General features: G+C 36.2%; 3 protein-coding genes across 4 annotated transcripts in view; 2 read left to right on the top strand and 1 right to left on the bottom strand.

Annotated features, from left to right (window-relative positions):
* Window positions 1-1,059: 1,059 nt before the first annotated feature.
* LOC127165372 (corticosteroid-binding globulin-like) lies at window positions 1,060-3,251 on the top strand. Its single transcript, XM_051109952.1, has 5 exons — window positions 1,060-1,147; window positions 1,380-1,997; window positions 2,087-2,366; window positions 2,501-2,644; window positions 2,757-3,251. The coding sequence occupies exons 2-5, from the start codon at window positions 1,397-1,399 to the stop codon at window positions 2,956-2,958; spliced, it is 1,227 nt and encodes a 408-aa protein (XP_050965909.1). The 5' UTR covers window positions 1,060-1,147; window positions 1,380-1,396; the 3' UTR covers window positions 2,959-3,251.
* A 2,940-nt stretch (window positions 3,252-6,191) lies between these two features.
* LOC127165374 (corticosteroid-binding globulin-like) lies at window positions 6,192-8,372 on the top strand. The gene is made up of 5 exons (XM_051109954.1): window positions 6,192-6,217; window positions 6,368-7,012; window positions 7,096-7,363; window positions 7,448-7,592; window positions 8,056-8,372. The coding sequence occupies exons 2-5, from the start codon at window positions 6,403-6,405 to the stop codon at window positions 8,239-8,241; spliced, it is 1,209 nt and encodes a 402-aa protein (XP_050965911.1). The 5' UTR covers window positions 6,192-6,217; window positions 6,368-6,402; the 3' UTR covers window positions 8,242-8,372.
* Window positions 8,373-10,949: 2,577 nt separating this feature from the next.
* Window positions 10,950-17,279, bottom strand: part of npdc1b (neural proliferation, differentiation and control, 1b) — a 31,339-nt gene continuing 25,009 nt past the window's right edge. Inside the window, exons 3-9 of one of the 2 annotated variants that reach the window (XM_051111062.1) lie at window positions 15,725-15,820; window positions 14,809-15,033; window positions 14,630-14,696; window positions 14,446-14,530; window positions 14,271-14,347; window positions 12,042-12,141; window positions 10,950-11,831 (exon numbers count right to left, since the gene is read on the bottom strand). In XM_051111062.1, coding sequence (XP_050967019.1) covers window positions 11,754-11,831; window positions 12,042-12,141; window positions 14,271-14,347; window positions 14,446-14,530; window positions 14,630-14,696; window positions 14,809-15,033; window positions 15,725-15,820 — 728 coding nt within the window. In that variant the 3' untranslated portion in view covers window positions 10,950-11,753. The remainder of the gene's footprint in view (window positions 11,832-12,041; window positions 12,142-14,270; window positions 14,348-14,445; window positions 14,531-14,629; window positions 14,697-14,808; window positions 15,034-15,724; window positions 15,821-17,279) is intronic. The other variant, XM_051111063.1, reaches the window with a different exon arrangement.

Here is a 17,279-nt window from a genome sequence, read left to right as displayed (position 1 = left end):
AGCTTGTTCAGGTACGTTTGTTTAGGGTTGGAGCAGAACTCTGTTGAACTGTTGAACTGCAGGACTGTGGCTCTCTAGGACAAAACAAAAATCTGCAAATACAACCTTTGTCTTGCATTACTTTCATACATCGCACAGTTAGTGTAGAAACTAATATCTGCGTCTGTTGACTGTGTTACCCAGCTCTGGATAGAAACAGAATTCATAATTAATGAAATAAGTGAAATAGTACAAAAATCCCTGATTCTAAAGGGCTTTCCTGAATAATCTCAGCTGGGCTTAATTTGTAATTATGTTTGTAAAAGTGGGATGATTTGTTGTTTGAAGATAGCTATCTAAAACATTTGCTCACTGGTCTTTTTTCATTCCCTGCATGGATATGCAAATGAAATACTAATAAAAAATATTTTTGATAAACTGCTAACTTCTGTAGTCTGGCTAAATTTGTTATATATATATATATATATATATATATATGAATTCTGTTTCTATCCAGAGCTGGGTAATACAGTCAGCAGACGCAGATATTACTTTCTACACTAACTGTGCGATGTATGAAAGTTATGTATGATAGTTGTAAGCCTTTTCCATACAAGGATTTTGCTGACACTGAAGGTCAATGGCTTACTATCTATTCCTGTTTACCCAGCCTACGCAGTGATTTGTGTGTATTTCAACAGTAAGTGGATCAATATCTCTTCTTTATCACTCATTTGTTTACATGCACCCAAGTTTTACTCTTCTTTCATAATAATAATACAGGTCATGCAGGTCATCTATAGGGGGGTTATGAAGATTAAATGAAAACATCACTTCATTAACAGCTGACTACTCAAAATACATATTTGCTGACAAAGTATAACATTTTTCAATGAAAAGATTACTAAAATATACTACATAATGAAAAAGGGATGAATTTGAAAATGATGGCAGGTATATCAAGTACATATCAACTGTCATGAGTGTGGCGCAAACGTGCACTGACTGCATTGATTTGAGTCCATTTTTAGGAGTTAATTATTAGTTTTCTCCGCAGAGTAAAATAAAAAGTAAACAGACTAAAGGTTGTTTTATGATCAAACTTAAGGATGTGGGGTTTATAATTCAGTCCAGTTTGGGGAAAGAGAAACAGCAGCAGTCCGGAAAGGTGGGAAATTTCTGTGTTCACAAGATGAATTGGAATTATTAACAAAAAATAAAAATTTTTACCTCTATAGGGTATTGTTTGATCAAATCTAAAGTTGATCTGTTAAAAAGAACAAAATAGGATAAACGAATTTGGAACAACTTTTCTTGGTTAATATGTTAAACTGTCATGAGCATTTGCTGCATTTCTATCAATAAAATGCTGTAAAACTGTTTCTGTTAAATTTCTTCAGGGCCTTCAAACGAGACCATGGAAAGGAACATCATATATTTGTGGATCTGTGCTTTTGCAGTAGTTCATGGAAATCAAGAGACTTTACTACAACCTCCCATCAGCACTAAACTCCCATCATTGATAAAGATGAACAATGACTTCGCTTTTCACCTATACAAAAAGCTTGTAGAAATGCCCAATTATCAGTCCAAGAATATCTTCTTCTCTCCTCTCAGTGTGTCCATGGCCCTTTCTGAGCTGTCTTTAGGAGCTGGTGGTGAAACTAAAGAACAGCTTTTAAGTGGCATTGGCCATAACGGCTCGGTCTTCAGCACTGAAGAAATGCACGAGATGTTCCACAGTCTCCTGGAAGACATCGACCAGAGGACAGGGGTGGACATCGATGTTGGCAGTGCTCTATACATAAGCGACCAATTTAAGCCCCATTCTGAGTTCTTGAAGAACATGAAGGAGTTTTACCACTCTGACGGCTTCACTGTGGATTTCAGCGTCAAAGAAACACTGGATAAAATTAACACGTATGTGAAGGAAAAAACACATGGAAAAATAGACCAAGCTGTTGATGATCTGGAATCTGACACTTTGATGTTTCTTCTCACTTACATATATTTTAAAGGTAAATGCACACAATAGTCAAAAACGTTTGTAATTCTGATAATGCCATTGTCTCAGATCCCTTTAAAAATGTCACCCCTTCTTCCAAAGGAAAATGGGACATGCCATTTAACCCAAGCAGGACTCGTCAGGGTAGATTTCATGTGGATGCCGAGACCACAGTTCCAGTAGAAATGATGCACCAGTACGAATCCCTCAAAGTTTATTATGATACCAACCTCACTTCTAAAGTCCTCTGTCTAGACTACAACGACTCTTTCTCCATGTTTCTGGCTGTACCAGATAACCACAGAGGTCAGACCATCAAAGATCTGGAGAAGGCCATCTCTAGACAGCACATTGAAAAGTGGAGGACAGCTGTCAGTAAAAGGTCGGTTGCCATAATTATTAATGTTTATCAAAATTAAGGTTATCCTGACTGATTCATAAATTCTTTTAGATGTTCAAATATTTGTAAGTTCAATATCTCCATATGGAGCAGTCAATGTTTCTTTTGTCTTTCAGAAAAACTGACATCTATGTTCCCAAGCTCTCTCTGAAAACATCGTATTCCCTGAAAGATATTTTAAAAGGAATGGGAATGGCTGATATGTTTACAAATAAAGCCAACTTCACAGGAATTTCAGAGGAAAGGACATTCATTTCAAAAGGTAATATTTCTAGATTACTTTCTAAATTATTTGAAATTAACGGAAGATATTTAATGTACTATTTAAAAAAAACACCCATTTTTAAGAGGACTCACTTTGATTCACTTGCAGGTTTTGCATAAGGCTACTCTGGATATCGACGAGAAAGGAACCACCGCAGCAGCGGTGACAACAGTTGAATTCAGACCACTGTCCTACAGCCCACTGCATACTTTGAATTTTGACCGTCCATTCATGATCTTTATCACTGACCAAAAAAATGACAACATCCTCTTCTTTGGAAAAGTTGTCAATCCGGCAGAAAAACAGTAATGTGACATTCAAGATGTCATGACAACATTAGCCAGCAGGTGGCTGTGATTTAAACACTGATTTAAACTGTTGTGCCATTATTTTGTTGGCTCTACAGTGTGTTATGTGTTAATGTAGGACAGAGATACTCAGTTCTTCTTCAAGATGTATTCAACCCTGATCGTAGCGACCCACTATTTCTGTTTCCTCTGGTGAATGTATACTTCTCTGCCATGTGGTAACTGTTAGTGCTTAACTGATAAAAGTAATAATAATGATAACAATAATAATAAAACAAAAATGTGGCAATACCACCTTTGTCTTACATTATTTTCATACACCACACAGTCGGTGCAGAAACTATAATCTGCATCTGTTGACTTGACTGTATTACCCAGCTCTGAATAAAAACAGACCTCATAATTAGTGAAATAAGTAAAATAGTACAAAAATCCCTGTGATTCTAAAGGGCCCTCCTGAATAATCTCTGTTTTATTGTTATTTTCACATATGTGTCACTTTGTTTCACTAAACGGATTTTGCTGACAGTGAAGGTCAATGGCTGTCTACCTGTTTACACTGCCTACGCAGTGATCTGTGTGCATGTCAACAGTAAGTGGATCAAAATCTCTTCTTTATCACTCATTTGTTGACATGCACTCAGGTTTTACTCTGCTTTCATAATAATACAGGTCATGCAGGTCACCTATAGCGGGTCAGTAGAATATAGTAGTGATAACTAAATAAAAAAAGCAACAAATTTTGAGTATACACAAAAATACATATTTCTCTGTTCACAAGATGAATCACAGAATTATTACCAAATTACAAAATTCTACAGGAAAATGTTCAATAAATATGTAAAACTAAACTGTTAGAAAAACAATGTGGAAAACAGGATGAATCAATTAATAAAAAAATTTCTTTGTCAATATGTTAAACTGTCTGGAGCGTTTGCTGCATATCTGTAAATAAAACATTGCAAAACTCTTTCTGTTAATTTGCCTCAGGGCCTTATATATAATATACTATTATATATTTGTGACTTCAACATTCCATCTGCGATAAACACCCATTATTGATATAAATGAACAATGATTTTGCTTTTCACCTGTACAAGAGGCTTGTAGAAATGCCCAACTACCAGTCAAAGAAAATCTTCTTCTCTCCCTTCAGTGTGTCTATGGCCCTTTCTGAGCTGTCTTTAGGAGCCAGTGGTGAAACCAAAGAGCAGCTTCTCAGTGGCATCCACCACAACAGCTCGGTCTTCGGCACTGAAGAAATGTACCACATGACAGTCTCCTTGTCCATTTCATTATCTCTGGACAGAAAACAAAGAATAACTGAAGTGAAATAAGTAAAATTATACAAAAACATTCTTTTGTACAGCCATATTTTAACATGGCAGTACGCACACAATTTTAAAACATAGAATCTTAAAACTTTGAAATGTACAGCCATTTTACAACTCTAATCTGTTCATGGCCTATATTGTCCGAAAGGATGGATTGGCACAACATGGCTCAAACAAACACATTAGTAAGTGTTAGACTCAAGTTACAGCAGGTGTTTATCCTCCAGAAATGTTGGTAATCAACCTTCAGATGATTAGATAAGAACAATTTCACGAACAATTTACCATTCAAATTCCAGTGAAACAAACTGCTGTAGAAAAACGTGCCTCTCATCACTGTTACTCTTAACTTTCCCTTTTCCTGGTGAATGCGGAGGGATAAATATTGACAAGTGAGAACGTGAGATTTAATCTTTGCTAATGGGTACCCATGGTCAGTATGAACATATGAATTATAAAAATGTGTGACATCTTTAATTAACGCTCAGTATAATTCAGCTCAAATCATTTATTTTTAATGAGCAAACACGGTTCACTTACCATTTATTCCAGATTAAGCTTTTTAAGGCGTCACGGTCTAAAACAGTGATTGTTGATTGCGCATGCGTATAGAGCACATCCTGAGAGAGAAAAAACACGGTTCATGACATTTTAAATAAAAACTTTTTTGTTAATATGTACAGAACATCAAAACTTAAGACAGTTAATGTACATATAAACGAAACAAAAATACAAACGTACACACGGGTACAGTGTTGCCAGGGTACATGGTTCATACAGCAGATAAAATGTAGTTCGATACAGAGGCAAAAGACTCCTTTCCGGTTCTTTGACTAAATCGTTCATAATCATTTGAAAGATTCTGATAAGTAATTCACTCAGTTAACACACTGCATCCGTCAGTGCAAGAATTAAACATCTCACTTCAGTGACTCAGTTACATTTTCCTTTAGTGATGTCCATCTCAAAATAAAGGAAATTAAGTGTATTTAACATTTAATGTGTATTTAAAATTCACATTTGTATTGAAACTAAAGTCCATGTAGCCTACCCTGGTGAAAAAAAACAGCATATGCTGGTTAGGTATGTTTTGATGCTGGTTTAAGCTGGTCCTTTTCTGGTTTTTGCTGGTCCTTTGCTGGTTTAAGCTGGTCATGTTGCTGGACAAGGACCAGCATAAACCAGCAAAGGACCAGCTTTAACCAGCACCAAAATATACCTGCTACCCAGCATCCCAGCATCAAAACATGCCTACCAGCATATGCTGTTTTTTTCAACAGGGTATACATGAATAGCTCTGTACCATAAGTGTTGTGTTCATGATAATTCACTGGATATCGGATCCAGAGCTTCAATGAGCGACTCCAAATAAAAAAAAAATAATAGTAAAGTGGCACTGTGGACTATAAGAAACATTTGACACGCCCTCTGCGAAAAATTACCACATATTTCAAACCACTGCTTGTTCAACAACAACAAAGAAAGAAAAAAAGACAATGAATCACATGTCCAAATGTAAAGATTTTTTTTTTTCAAATACTATCAAACGATATCTACCTTTTGAATCTGATTGCTAAGGTTTTGGAGTTATGAGTCATTACTTTTGTGTATGTCACTCGGAAAAAAAACAGCACCTTCAGGGAGGCAAAAATGCCTTCAGGGCTTAAAAGCTTTACAGTAAGAGGATCAATAGGGAATCATTATTATCCCTTGTTTGTTCAGTTTTTTGACCTTGCTGACCAAATAATGATATAGATCAAGGTCATGTAGGTGCTGTGGAAAGTGTTTGTTGATTGCATACTGATTTGTGTCCACAGTAGTTAATAATTAGAGTGTGTGTGTGTGTTTTTTTTTTTTATTTGAACAAATATAAGGACAGGCTTTTTAGCTAGTTTGGAAAAAACGAGACGGCAGCTGTCTGGACAGGTGGGAAAACTGAAATCTGTGTGTTTATAAGATTGAATATGATAAATAAGATAGAACAGACAGCATACAGGAATAAGTTTTTGTTTTGTCACTGATGTGTTAAACAGTGCATTTGCTGCATGTGTAAAACTGTTTCTGTTGTTTCTTCAGGGAGTTCATGTAACATCTTAACTTGAAAGGCGATCATGGGAACGAATATTATATGTTTGTGCATTTGTGCTTTGGTAATAGTCCACCCAGTCGTCCTCGGAGATGATGAAGATGATGATCCGCTACCAACTTTTTCTACACTGACAAAAATGTTATGGAGAAAAAATGATTTTGCTTTTCGCCTGTACACGAGTCTTAGCTCACTGCCTGAATATCAGAACAAGAATATCTTTTTCTCTCCATTGAGCGTGTCGATGGCCCTTTCTGCATTGTCTTTAGGAGCTGGTGGTAAGACCAAAGAGCAGCTTCTCTGGGCCATCGGTCATGACAGCTCCGTCTTCAACACTGAAGAAGTGCAAAAGACCTTCCAAAGTTTCTTGGAAGAAATCAGCCAAAGAAGGGTGGACATGGATGTAGGTAGTGCTCTTTATGTAAGCAACAAATCAAAACCACTTCCTGAGTTCCCTGAGAAGATGAAGCAGCTTCACCTCCCGGAAGGCTTTGCTGTGGATTTCCACCTCAATGAAACTTTAGACAAGATTAATACATATGTCAGGGAAAAAACAAACGGGAAAATAGATAAAGTTTTTGAAGATCTGGATGCTAACACCATGATGATCCTTCTAACCTATATATATTTTAAAGGTAAACAAACTGTACTAGTAATGTCATTCTGTACTTCAGGTTTCAAATGTCAACAACTCCACTTTTTTGTTTGTTTTGTTCAGGAAAATGGACTATGCCATTTGACCCGAAATTTACTCATGAGGCTAAGTTCTATGTTGATGCTGAAAACACAGTTCCAGTTCAAATGATGAATCAGAAAGGCTATATCAAAATTTTTCATGACACGCTCATCTCCACTAAAGTCCTTTCTCTGGACTACAACAACTCCTACTCCTTATTTCTAGCTCTCCCAGATAAATCACTCTCTGATCTGGAGAAGGTTATTAATCGACGAGATATAGAAAGGTGGAGGAATGTGGTCTGGAACAGGTTAAAACATTTCTTTAAGGTAAACATCTCTTTAAAAAAATTTTAAGATCCCTTTTTAGTGAAATCTTTGTTTTTGCTTTTCAGTCCGGTCGACATCTACGTCCCAAAGCTCTCTCTAAAAGCATCATATTCACTGACTGATATTTTGAAGGGAATGGAAATGGCTGACATTTTCACAGATGAGGCCAACTTCACAGGAATTTCAAAAGAAAAGATGTTCATGTCACAGGTAAAGAAATAAACGTTGCTAATTGAAATAAAAAGTGAATTCTTCAAAGGATAGTTCATCCAAAAATGAAAATTCTGTCATTAATTACTCACCCTCCTGTCGTTCCAAACCCATAAGACCTTATCATCTTCGGTTCATCTTCGGAACACAAATTAAGATATTTTTGATGAAATCTGAGAGCTTCCTGACTCTGCATAGTCAGCAAAGCAACATTCATGGCCCAGAAAGGTAGTAAGGACATGGTTAAAAACTTAAAATAGTGTGATATGTGTAATATGTGACATCAGTGGTTTAACCATAATGTTATGAAGCTATGAGAATACTTTTTATGCAAACACACATGTTCACCGGAGCATGACGTATGCGTGTGATAATGCTGCTTTAAGCTATCCCTTTAAATTTAATATGAAAATAGAATATACATTCACTTTGATTTGAAATGGAATGTGTGATTTTCTTTCAGGTTATACATCAGGCTGCTTTTGAAGTAGATGAGAAAGGGATAGAAACGGCATACTTTGGGATAGATATCTCCAAGAGACAACTACCAGTTTACAGATTTGATCGTCCATTCATGATCTTCATTGTCGACCCGATCAATTACAACATCCTTTTCATGGGAAAAATAGTCAATCCAGTGGAAAAATAGTGATGTGACATGATTCAAGATGCAGCCCTGATTTTGTACAGATGATAACAAGTACAGTTATTGCTTTAAACATCTTTTGTTAGCATGATACTGTGCACAAATGCAAAGTTAGCATGTGTTATTAAAGGAAACCCTGGGTATTAAAACTTGTTTGGCTTAATATAACGTAAATTATGTCTCTTACTGAAACGTACGTAATTATGTAATTGAAAACCCATGAAAGATCATCATTTTATGCACCATTATGACATGAAATGGTTGCACTCTGTGAGCTACAGTTGAGGTCAAATGTTTACATCCCCCCTTTTGAGAATCTTCAAAATGTTAATTATTTTACAAAATAAGAGGGATCATACAAAATGCAGGTTATTGTTTATTTAGCACCGACATGAATAAGATATTTCACGTAAAAGATGTTGACATATAGTCCACAAGAAAAATATTAGTTGAATTTATAAAAAAAATAACCCTGTTCCAAAGTTTACATGATTCTAATAACGTGTTCTTACCTGAATGATCAACAGTTAAACTGTTTCACGGGGGTGTAAACTTTTGAACATAGATGTTTTTTTGTTTTGTTTTTTTGCCTAAATATCATATTTTTGCATTTAGTACTGCCCTTCAGAGGCTACAGAAGGTACTTACATGTTTTCCAGAAGACAAAATAAGTTAAGCTTCTGAAGCATCAGTAAATGTTTAAATCATCTGTAATAGTTGCATATGAGTACCTCAGTTGTCCTCGGTGTGAATCAGATGGATCTCAAAATCATACAGTCATTGTTGGAAAGGGTTGAAACAAAAATGCTGGAAAACCAAAGAATTTGTGGGACCTGATGGACTTTTTCTGAAGGATAGCAGGCAGTTTAACTGCTCAAGACATGAACAACTATCACTAAACAAAAAACAACACAGCTGTGAATCATTCAGGTAAGAACACTGAATTAAGAATCAAGGGGATGTAAACTTTTGAACGGGGTCATTTTTATAAATTCAACTAATATTTTATCTTGTGGACTATATGTAAACAACTTTTATGTGAAATATCGGATTCAGGTCAGTACTAAATAAACAAAAACATGCATTTTGTACAATCCCTCTTATTTTGGTAAAATTAACATTTTGCAGATTCTGAAAGGTTTAAAAACTTTTGACCTCAACTGTACTATCACACCTGTTTTTTGTTTTTTTGTCTGTAATTTTTACTGCAACACAACTTACAAGAGCTTACAAGAGCTTACAAGTGGCGATGGATATAAGCATAGGCTTAAACCAAATGCCAAACCATTGATTTTCCTCAAAAGTAGTCTAAACGCCCCTGGATATCAAGTGAAATCTGCACTGTGTCAGTGGCTGCAGCGTCATGACAAGTGTCGGCATGTTTACATCCAGGATGGCATCTAGCATTTCTTGTCTCTGCCATTTGTAAGCTCTTTCAGTAGCTGCGGTCTACTAAAATCCTCAAAGTCATCAGGGCTAAATTGGAGAGAATGAAGCTTTACAGTCCACAGGCATCTTTTATCCTCTTCTGGGAAAAGATAGAAAAAGCAGTGAAGACTTACATGCTTCTCTAGTTGCCCTTCGACTGAAAATTACAACCAAAATCCACAAAATGTGGCAACGTATCAACGTTTTATTTTCAGAGTTTCTTATTTCGAGTTGTGTTGCGGTAAAAACTGCAACAGGCAGCGGCAGTAGCTTACCAAATGCAGCCATTTCACGTCATCGAAGTAATTGCACCCCGCATTGTCCAAAATATGTATAAAACGATATGGATTTTTTAAATAATGCAAGTCTTTCATGGATTTCTTCTACATGTTTCAGTAAGAGACATCATTTACTGTACGTTATATTAAACCATACAAGTCTTAATACCTATGGTTCCCTTTAAATCATTTAATAAAGTCTCATGTGTCTGTGTGTAAAAGTTGACCTTCTTTATACATAGATGACCTTTGGAAACGGCACATAAAAAGGTTCAATTTTTATTTTTCTCATGTTGTTTGTCTGGTTGGTTTAATATCAGTGAAAACAGGACACTGTTATTTGAGCTGATATAAATATTTATTTCCTCTTTTATATATTCCATCTTTACATGCATGTCAGGCAATCTCAGTAGCTGAAAAAGGTTTATTGGGCTCAACTAAAGACCATCGTGACTTATTTTGAAAAGTGTAGGTCATGTCCAGAGTTAACATCCCCACAATGACTGCCTAACAAACCAGAACAATTAGAGGATGTTAAAGGAGGCACATTTCAAATTTTAAGGGCTTCCTTTTGCCCCAATGCAACATCGAAAGACTGACGACACCGCCACAGCTTTTGACTAAAAGATTCAAAGGTATAAGATCCAGAGGAGCCCGAATGGACCCCCTGCTGGAATTACAGAAAATGCTGCACAGAAACCGGCTACTGTTGGCAGATTTCCTGAGAAACAGCAGTGAGCGATACACGCTCCGGAATCAAACTATATCACGTCACCGTTAGTGATCTAGCATAGATAGAGGTTACCGCACATAGATCGGAGAATCCTGGCCTGTACACGACAGCAGCTATATACAATGTGTTACGCTGCAAATCAGGTCTTTTTGATTTTGCTAGGTTTGGTAAAAAATTCCAATTTCATGTTTTTGCTCTATAAATGAACCAGAAATGCACACTGACTTTCTTCATTACACAGCTTCAAATCATGCATAGTAGGACCATTCTGATTATACAGAGGCTACATAATATCATTTAGGGTTATTTTTGTGAGCACAATTATAAAAAAATATTAAAATCACCATTGGTATTTTAAAAAATACAGTCACAGACGAATTTGATAGAAGAAAACATAAAATACGCTAATCGTGTAAATTATGTTGCTCCTCGAGGGGCGTCAACTTCCACGTCCATTCTAAATATGACTAGCGTTTGCAGGCAAGATATGTTCAAACAGTTAATTCTATAAATAAGTTTCCCTTCCATTGCACAGTATTCACAATATACTACAGAAGACGTCATAACAGAACTCAGCAATGACCTGATATTAAATGAGCCTTGAGCTGGTATCAAGCACTGAGGATGCCAAGTCTATTACGTACAGTATGTTCATAGCAGACATTGAGGAAAGAGACACAACCTTGCATGATTATACAGGATGGGTGCAACTCTAAGTCAGAAATCCATGCAATGTTTTTGCACATCTGCCTTTAAACTGAAAGGTACTACAGCGCAGGGTCCTGGTCCGAAGGGGCTGGTCTTTAGAAAGGATGCTTGTGTATGTGTGAATCAACAAAGTGTTAACAAAGTGAATTTTTTCTGTCTGTGTTGCAATGCATTCTGTTTTCTGTTCATGGATGGAAGCTGCAACACCAGTGTATTTAACAGCACAAAAAAAAAATGCTCTCAAATGTCCACACGAACCGTGATGCAAGTGCAGATGACCTTTGTGATCTTGCCTGAAAGGATCAGATGAGGAAAGCACACTGTTGTGAATTCATGCGTGGAGTGATGCGTCCTCTGAGTACTCGTGTTTAGTTGTAACTTCTCTGCAGGTGAAGATGAAAGGTGGAGTCGTCGAACAGTGGATTCTTCACTTCCATTTCCCCGGTCTGGAAAGAGAAAGATACTTTTGAATACCATGGCACTACGGGAGACTACAAACTGTAGGACAGTGGGTGGCATATACATAATATCATTGATTACACCTGCAGGAGTCGTGATTTATGACAGTGATTGGGGAGATGTCTCTCATACATGAACACAAAAACAGACGTGGTCTGCCACATTTAGAATAATGTATATGAAGGTATTGCTCTTACTGGGGCAAGTCCTGGGCACTCATACACAGTAAAGTCTCCATCTTCATTTTCCTCATCCGAAGTGGCTCCTGACTCAGGAATCTTGGAATCACTTCGTTGCCTGCATGAGGATAACAAAACACAGAAGGCATGCCACTGAGTTTTGAATAATAATATAAATAATATGAATAATAATATTAATCATGGGACCTCACATTATTTTTTTGGCCTACATGTTTTAAAATATACACACACATACAAAATAAAATATAAAAAGAGCTTTTAAGAATTTTTTATTATTGGTGTGTATACATCTTGTTTGTTATCTGTTAAAAAAATAACTCACCCAAAAATGAAAACTTGAAAAATATTGAGAAAATCACCAATTTGTCCAAATGAAGTTCTTAGCAATACATATTACTAATCAAAAATTAAGTTTTGATATATTTATGGTAGGAAATTTACAAAATATCATTATGGAACATGATCTTTACTTAATATTCTAATGATTTTTGGCATAAAAGAAAAAAAAAAAATCGATAATGTATTTTTGGCTATTGTTACAAATATACCTGTGCTACTCAAAATTGTGACTGGTTTTGTGGTCCAGGGTCACATATTCCAAAGCTCCAATATTCATAATAGGCCCACATATGTTCAACTGTTAAATGACTATGGTTATCAATTTTTAAAATTTGATGTTCAAAAGTTTTACTTTTTTTTTTGGCAAGAAGTGTCTTGCTAAGGAATTGCTAAGCAATTATTAGTTTAAAAATACAGTAAAAAAGTAATATTATAAAGTATATTTATAATATCATTTATAATATAATATTCATTTATAAAAGTTTATTACTATTTAAAAGAACAATTTCTATTTGAAAACGTAATTTATTCAGCAACTGTTACTCAAGTCTTTAGTGTCACATGATCCATCAGAACCAAATCTTGAACAAATGTTTGAAGAACCATTTCTCATCAACATTATTAAATCATTATTATCAATGTTGAAAACAGCTGTGCTGCTTAATATTTTTGTGGATTTGATAAATAGAAATTTCAAAAGAACATGAATGAATCCTTTTTAATTTGCACTGATAAGGGACAACACAAGGTACGAAAACATATTTTATTACATAAACAGTTTATAAATAGAAAAAAAATTAATTTTCAATTCATCAAAATATCCACCATTAGCAGCTATTACAGCTCTGCATAATCTGGGCCTAAATTCATTGTATTCTAAACTTAACTGGCAATCAGTTGTTGAAGCTATTAAGGTGTGCTGACCCAAAAATCTTTTAAAAACCTGGGCCAAGTTTAAACCAGTAACCAGGCGTCACAGCTGGCAAAGGGGCATGTCTGACTTTGACGTGTATATATTGCCATTATTATGTAATCAAAACGAAAATTATTACTGCTTGTCTTCAATGATAATGTCAAGTTACTTTAATGTATTTGCACCCAAAAATCATAAGGATTTATGCTGATATTGTCCAAAACCACACTTTGTTTCCAAACTTTTGGAGGGCATTGTAAATAAAATCTTACTGAACCAAATTCTTGATGAAAAGCATATCTAATATACTCTAATTATTCCAAAGCCAGACAAGCAGAATAAGAATTGCTAGGAAATGTGTTGTTTCCATGAAAGGCAGTTTATTACAGTGGCATTTCGAATTTGCCTTTCATGTAGTGTGTAATGTAGCTGTGTGGTAATCCAAACAATCTGCGAGGCTGTAAAGCCGAAAGTGCACAATAAATAAAACTACAGTCGCCCAAAAGAAAAAATTGACTAAGTAAAGCCTGAACGAGTCGTTAGTTATTTGAATCTCACTTCCATGGTGACTACACATCACGGGGTAACGTATTTGCCTAAAGCCTGGTTCTACATTGACAGGCCACGAACAACAGCCCACCCTTCCGCGTTCAGAATACAGAACTATGACAATGGGTGTATCGATTCTGACACGCGCTGTACGTGGTAGACCAATCACAACAGACTGAACCATTTGACCAATCAGAGCAGAGTAGGCTCACGGAAAGGAGGAGTTTAGAGGCTGAATCTTAGAACTGCTTTGAATGAAATAGTTTGAGAATTGATGGAAAATTAGGTGATGCATATTTTGAGAAAACAAAAACGTTGTTTGACTTTAAATACATGTAAACTTGTAAAATTATAGGAGACTTCCCAAACAATATTAGGAATTAGGCATAATAGAGGCACTATAATTCTATTTACCAATTACTTACTTGAGTGACATCATTTGCTGCTTCTGAAGCTGAAAGTGGTACATCTGGGCACTCTGTGCAAGATTCTTATCTCCAGTCTAATAACAGAATAATAGAAGAGTGTGTAAACATACAAGCATCACGACACATGCAAGAATGATGCTTTGTTTTTGTCAGTTTGTTTTTGTATGCTCACCATGCCACTATCATAAGAACTGGAACCTATTAACCCGAAAGCAGGATAATCAACCTTCTGGGCCAGACGACTGCCTCTCTGCATCCTGAGAAGAAAGATGCCACAGCATAAGTATCATCTATGTCTACTCACTCATGCAGGTAAAAGATGTTAAGACTTATTTAAATACCCTTTGACATCTCACCTGACCCAACACACTCCGGTCAAGACCATGGCAACTGAGCCCACCATGAGAAACACCCCCAAAAATACTAAAGGAAAAAAACAAACAAAGATAGCCATGAAAATCTCTGCAGTGACAGTACACAAACTCATACTGTAAGTCTTTATAAACAACAGCAAACAATACACAGTATAACGCACTGATGAAAGAGTGGTCTTCAGAAGGGTACGGGATGATAAAGGGGGCGCTGTGCACAGCAGAGATAAAGGGAGAGCGTGAGGCTGGGCTGGTGGTAGAGGCGGCAGTGGTCAGGGCACTTGTCAGAGGCTGTTCTGATGTAGCAGCAGTAGGAGATGCCTCTGCTCCATGCTGACTGCTCGGCCAGAATCGATCCTCAGGGGCTTTGGAAGCAGCTGGAGAGGGGGCTGAAGAACATAAGAGATTTTAAAAAAGATACCGTCACTCTGAATGGAAAACACTGAATCTACAATGTTTATTATTTTATTTTTTGTGGGTGGCACATTATGGTAGCACTCTTAAAGTTTAGTTCACCCCGCCCCCCCCAAAAAAATTCCTGCTGTTCTAAACTGTATGCTTACAAAAGGTGAAATATTGCGCACTTTTTTTCCATACAACTTTTTAATTTCATTGCACGCAAAGCTATTAATTGCTTTTTGTAGGAACACAGCAAAACTGATTCATTATCTCCTTATGATCTTCCCCTGCCAGCTCACAAATCACATTCTCGCTCTCGTTTCAATTCGAATAGTGGCTTTAGATGAGTCGTGCTAGCCCTGACGTCAACGACATCATGAACAGTGACATGAACAGTGTGTCAGTTTGAATACAAATATTGAAATCTGCTTTTCACAGAAAGCTATCAAATGGCTTCAGAAACTGTAGAGACTGTAGTGCGCATGTAGTATCTACATGACATGTTTACTGTCATTATATGGAAAACAGGTGCACATCAAATTTTCTCCTGTTATGCCTTACAAAAGAAAGTAAGTACTTCTCTGCATACAGATTTGAAATGACGTAAGGATGAGTAAAAGATGACATTTTTATTTTTGGGTGAACTGTTCCTTTAATGGCAGGATTCCCATGTTACCTTACCTGAGTGCTTCATCTCTGATTCTCTGTGTTTGCTGATGATGGAGGAGAGAATGTCTATCTCTTCATCCAGCTCTGGGAGATGGCTGACCTTGACTGCTTGGGTAAGAAAATGGGACAGAGAAATAACATGAGAGTTATGAGAAAAGATGAAGAGCGAGAATAAGTGAAAAATTGCAGTATTTACAATTAGGCCTACATTTTGAAACAAATTTCACAATTTGATTTGATTCAATTCACAAGCTTGCAATTTGATTCAATTTCTAAGTTTGATTTGATTTAATATTGACTATTTTGGATATACATATATTAAGTACATGCCAAATTTTCTAAAAGAAAAATAATCTCTCAACTAATTCTGTAAAATACATGTCAGTTGGTACTACATGTTATATATATGTTATATGATGCATACATTTAACAAAATACTCCCTCTCTGGAGTTTTCTGGCTGACTAAGGGTGTGTGCACACTTTTCATGTTTGGTTCGATTAAAACTAACTCTGGTGCGATTGCTCTGTTAATGCGGTTCATTTGGGTGCCAATGAGTGCGCTTAGTCCTGCGGACAGCATTAGGTGTATTGCTTTAAGTCGAATGCACCTTTTCCTTTTATTTGGTGAGTCGTCATGAAATATACATCATTCAACCTGACCAATCAGGTTGTGAACGTATCACTATGCCTTTAGGTTTGGTATCTTTAGGTTCGCTGTCAAAAATGGTAGTGTGAACGCTAAGCGGAACAGGACCAAATGTATCATTTTCCTTTTTGGGCAAGACCAAATGAACCAAATTAACCAAATTAACCGAACTACAAGTGTGAACACACCCTAATAGGATTTTGGTCACCGAATCTGTTTTTTTCTTACATGACACTGTCTACAAGGGTCTTTGGGCGATTAAAACACTGATTGAGTGATTACACGAGACAGGATATGGATTTCGGTAAGATGAACTTTCGGATGCTCATTTTGTGCTGAAACTGCTATTAAAGTGGAGGAGATGATCAGTTCACGTGGGCTTCGAACTGAGGTGGTACAACGATCTGGCACTCCACAAAAATGCAGAATGGCATTTATTGTTTGAATACTGTAATAAAATGGAAAATGGAACTTGAAATTTAAAACTAATCAAAAGTTTTCATATTAAAAGTTAAGAACACACAAAGCTTATTGCGATTTATTGGATGGGATGTGTGCTACAATGTTCCATTCACTAGCTCAAAACAAGCTAGACTAATCAACGCTTTGGATTTAAAAATCAATATTGTTTCATAAAAATGAGAATCGATTAAAATATGCACAAATATGCAATATTTTTACCCAGCCATACTTAAAATGCTGTTCAAAAGTCTTGGGTCAGTAATTTTCTAATGTATTTGAAAGAAGTCCCTTACGCTTACCAATGCTGCGTTTATCTGAACAAAAAATACAGTAAAAAAAACGGTAATACTGTGAAATATTATTGCAGTTTAAAATATCTTATTTCAATTTATAATGTATTGCTGTGATGACAAAGCTGAATTTCCAGTCTTTAGTGTCACATGAACCTTCAGAAATAA

This window comes from Labeo rohita, chromosome 5 (genome assembly GCF_022985175.1).
Source record: "Labeo rohita strain BAU-BD-2019 chromosome 5, IGBB_LRoh.1.0, whole genome shotgun sequence".
In the NCBI taxonomy this organism is placed as follows: domain Eukaryota; kingdom Metazoa; phylum Chordata; class Actinopteri; order Cypriniformes; family Cyprinidae; genus Labeo; species Labeo rohita.
This window is presented reverse-complemented; position numbering and strand designations above follow the sequence as displayed.

Excerpts from the sequence above, each read along its gene's own strand:
- LOC127165372 (XM_051109952.1), top strand. The coding sequence starts at position 1,397 with ATGGAAAGGAACATCATATATTTGTGGATCTGTGCTTTTGCAGTAGTT. Across the intron at positions 1,998-2,086 it reads CACTTACATATATTTTAAAG|GAAAATGGGACATGCCATTT; the intron begins GTAAATGCACAC and ends CTTCTTCCAAAG. Across the intron at positions 2,367-2,500 it reads AGGACAGCTGTCAGTAAAAG|AAAAACTGACATCTATGTTC; the intron begins GTCGGTTGCCAT and ends TTTGTCTTTCAG.
- LOC127165374 (XM_051109954.1), top strand. The coding sequence starts at position 6,403 with ATGGGAACGAATATTATATGTTTGTGCATTTGTGCTTTGGTAATAGTC. Across the intron at positions 7,364-7,447 it reads AGGAATGTGGTCTGGAACAG|TCCGGTCGACATCTACGTCC; the intron begins GTTAAAACATTT and ends TTTGCTTTTCAG. Across the intron at positions 7,593-8,055 it reads AAAAGATGTTCATGTCACAG|GTTATACATCAGGCTGCTTT; the intron begins GTAAAGAAATAA and ends ATTTTCTTTCAG.